We start from the raw sequence: 4,366 nt of genomic DNA on the forward strand, positions 1-4,366 counted from the left end.
CAAGGTTAAAAATAAGTTAAAAATCAAAAGTATGTCTCCCTTACTTTTTATTTTTTTAACTTAAAAGTTATTTAAATTTAACTTAAAAGCTAAGTATTTTTTTTAAGTCAATCCAAATAGGCTCTTAGTTGTGAAAGTATGCATTTGATCAATATAAAAAAATTAAGTAATTAATTTATGTTAATTGATTGAAAAAAAATTGAGTTAAAGAGAATAATTACTCTATTGTATAATGGTGAGAAATAAATAGAAAAGGAGAGAATAATAAAAAAGAGATTGTAATTAATGAAGGGAGAAAGGTGTTAAGGAAGAAAAATGTTTGCAATAAAAGCAGAGCTGGTGGGAAGAGTCGGAGTCCCATTTTTGCATTTATTGCCTCCATTACTGACGGTGACGGCCCTTTCCCTCCTTCCAAATCCCATTTATTACTAATCCACATAATGCCAATCAACAATTTTATTTTTATATAGGAGTAGTACTCTTCTGAAAAGTTTTTATCAATCAACCCTCAACTCTCAACTTCACTTGTTTGTTTAAAACCCCCTTTTCCAACTCTACTTTTCTTTTTCTCTCTATCATATCAATATCAATGGCGGCTGAAGTTAGTTCTCTCGTTAGGATTATGAACGCTGCTGCTGGTGCCTCCTTAAATGATTCATCACCCAATTTAATTACCATGGACTTGCTCGGAGGTTGCCGCTCCCTTGATTCTAAGGAATTAGACCTTGATTTGCAGGTTCCTTCTGGATGGGAAAAACGCCTCGACCTCAAGGTTAATATTAAACCCTCTCTCTCTCTCTCTCTCTCGTTTGTTTGTTTTAATCTCCGTGATTCGTTAAATCAGATGGTATTAGTAGCCTTTTTATGGAATTTATAAGTTAATCTGATCCTGATTATCACACGGTTGCAGTATTAACAATCAGCCTTTTTTTGTTGTTGGCTGTGAAAATGACTCAACAACTGAGTTAGGCTTGGTTGAGAGATTTGATTTGAATATCTGTTATATATTGTTCATTTAATTTGATTTTACATTCATTTGCACAACAGTCAGGAAAAGTATATTTACAGAGGTGCAATTCTTCATCAAAGACTTTGGAACAGAAGCAACAAACAGTTAGAAAGCTTCAAGACCTTAATTTCCCTCCTACATCAAAGCAACCGCTCAACCTCTTTGATGAACCAAACTTAGACCTAAAACTGCTGCTTCCATCATCATCAAGTTATCACAGTGTATGCACCCTGGAAAAAGTGAAATCTGCTCTGGAAAGGGCAGAGAAGGAAACAACCCGAAAGCGTTCAATGTCAATGTCAATGTCATCATCTCCAACATCAAATTCCTCATCCTCAGTCAAGGATACAGAGATCAATCAAGAGCACACATCCACTTCTTTCGCTGCTGGATGTCCTAGTTGCCTGCTTTATGTGCTAATATCGAAGAACGATCCTAAATGCCCTCGTTGCCATACCATCGTTCCATTACCCGTAGCAATGAAGAAGCCTCGGATTGATCTCAACATATCCATATAAGAAGATTGAAGAGCCAAGAAATCATTTTGATTTTTTCTTTGTATAGATAGAAGATATAATCTTGTAAGTTGTTATAGAATAGTATATACATGTTCCTTCTTTGGCAGGCAGAGTAGTAGTATATGAATTCACTCTTAGCTTCGGCTTGTCTGCCTTACCCGCTCTCTTTTTTGAGGATAAATGCATGCGTACAGTCTTTTGGCAATATGCATATGTATATTCGAGTCCTCAGCTCATGTTGCAATGTTTCTGATGCCAGAACTGAATGGAATGAGTAAGAATACCCTTTTATCCTGATAATGTTGCCATTGGGTTTCGATTATGAGAAATAGATTTGCCTATATCTGTTAACAAGTCTGGATTAATAATATGCTTGGCAATATTCCAGTGTAAATTTTCTTGTTTTATTGCTATAACAATATTCCAGGGGTTCTTGTTATTCTCCCGTAAAAGTCGGTCTGCGTTAGAATTTTGAATCTATACTAGAGGGCGGGTATGGACCAAACATATCGTAAAAGTTGATCGAAGTTAGAATTTTCAATTTATACTACTGAATTTTGAGTCTATACCACAAGGTATGGCCCAAAAATATAGTAATAGTTGATATGTGTTAGAATTTTGAGTTTATATTACAGTACCAGGTATGGACCAAACTTATTGTACAGCTTGATCCTGAGTGGAGTAATAAGCAGTTGAGTGTACGATTGTTGTTGGACTTATCAAATTGGTGCGCTGGTAATTAATGTGAATTGTGGGTTATAAAAACGATGAAGTTTCTGTCATTAATCTACTACTCTAACCATTAATGCAACCAAAGAATGGGCCCTTTAGGCTTTAATTGGTCAAATTTTTATTTGAAGACAAATTTAGAAATGCAATTCATATTCTTACAATAACAATGAAACTATTATCACACATCTTTGCAATAAGTGTAAATATTTATTCACACCGAGTAGTTGCTTTTTGTTTGACGCTTTGTGATTTTTTATTGACATTTGGTGACAAATTTATTACAATAGAATTCTAAAATAGCATGGCCTAAATAGGAGTAATATTGAAAGAGTTTTATTGCTAAATTAAAAGAGTAGTCCTATTTTACTTTAGTTTATTGAAAGAGAGTATAAATGCTGATGGAGATTTTATCAATGATATACCTTTCATACTTTAAATACAAATACCTAATTTCTTAGAAAGAGCCAAACTACTATTCCTTCAATTAAATTCGATATTAATTACTTTATTTGAATGTAGTTGCTTCTCATGAACGAATGAAGTAGTAACTTTCTTAAATGTCTCCCTTAATTGTTGAAATCAATATGAAAAAAGAAGAAGTGAATATGCTAATAAAACAATGCTATTTAAATGGATAAATTTCTGATAGGAAGTTTTTTCTATCTTTTTAAAAAGGGTTCTATGCATACGACGACATGAATCCTAAATTTTGAATATTAGATGGTTAAATAAAATAAAAAATAAACTTTCAGCGCGTATGATATTTGTGGAAAAAGAAAAAAGAGTTGGAGTGTTAAAAAAGTTAAAGCATAATTATGAGTGGATGAAACTTAAAGTCAGAATACATAAATGGAGTTGCAATTGATGTGGGATAATAAAAGCATTCTGCTTCAAAATAAATTAAATGGGGGTATCCAACTACATTTAGAGCTGATGACTTAATTGCTTCTTTGGTTGAACTAATCAATTGCCACATTTACTATTCTTTTTCAATTTTGCACCTAACTATCATTAAATATACATTATATCAAATCTTACGTCTTTTAAAACCTCACACCTACTCCCTACCTTCTAATATCTCATCATCTCAAATCTTTTCTTCTTTTTTTCATATTTTTCACATTTTATTTTTTCTTCTACTTTGTACAAATTGCTACATTTATTGATTTATTTGCCAAATGAAATTTGGTCTTAGTTCAGCTAATCAGTCAAAACTGTATTAAGTAGGCCATGAATTTCTGCATTTATTATAATGGAGTAAATCCTAATGAATCTCTTTGACTTTTTAGAGTTTTAACATAAAAATACTTCTTCACTTTTTAGAGTTATCTTCATGAAGAATCTCATGATCATGACATCACCTTATTTTAATACTTTTATAAGTATTTTTCTATGTGAGGATCACACTAATTTTTTTTTAAAAAAAATTGTTCACTAAAATGACTTGTTAAAATGGGAATGTCCATATTGCAAATTTTAAAATAAGATAAGAATGTATTGTTTTTCTTAATAAGTGTATATTACTTCTCAAATTCATTTAATATGAAATAGAAAAAGTATGAGAAATTATATAATATATCCATTTTTTAAATTTAACATTTACATGTTATCCTTAATATAGTTTTTTGCAAAATTACTTTCGGGATAACATTGAACGACATATTTATAATAGCTTACAAAATTTTATACCGTGAAATAACATTTTTCACTTTAACTATTAAAAAAGAGTTTTTTGATTGTAACCTAAAATAGAGAATTGTCTTAAAAGACCCATAGGCGAAAAATTAATTTAAGTCGTATATATATGTGTGGTGGCATTTTATTAGGTGTGAAATTGAGGAAAATAGAAGTGATTATTCTTTGAGTTTCGTGTCCAATTTTACTTTACTTCAAATCTTTTTTTCTTGAAGACTAACGTCAGTCAAAGTGATATCATTTATGACCGGAATTAAATGCCACACATTTTTTTCCCTTTGTTCGATCAAAGTCTAACTTATTGTTTTATCATAAATTTTAAAATTTTAAATTTTAAATTTTAAATATTTATTTAATTATGAAATTTCTACATATTTTAAAGTTTAAATCTATCTTTGATCAGTGTGAGAAA

General features: G+C 30.8%; 1 protein-coding gene across 1 annotated transcript; it reads left to right on the plus strand.

Moving 5' to 3' along the window:
• Positions 1-473: 473 nt before the first annotated feature.
• Positions 474-1,684, plus strand: LOC102578756 (uncharacterized). Its single transcript, XM_006345970.2, has 2 exons — positions 474-772; positions 1,048-1,684. Exons 1-2 carry the CDS (start codon positions 590-592, stop codon positions 1,525-1,527), a joined length of 663 nt encoding a protein of 220 aa, XP_006346032.1. The 5' UTR covers positions 474-589; the 3' UTR covers positions 1,528-1,684.
• The last annotated feature ends 2,682 nt before the right edge of the window (positions 1,685-4,366 follow it).

Source organism: Solanum tuberosum, unplaced genomic scaffold (assembly GCF_000226075.1).
Source record: "Solanum tuberosum cultivar DM 1-3 516 R44 unplaced genomic scaffold, SolTub_3.0 scf00076, whole genome shotgun sequence".
Taxonomy (NCBI): domain Eukaryota; kingdom Viridiplantae; phylum Streptophyta; class Magnoliopsida; order Solanales; family Solanaceae; genus Solanum; species Solanum tuberosum.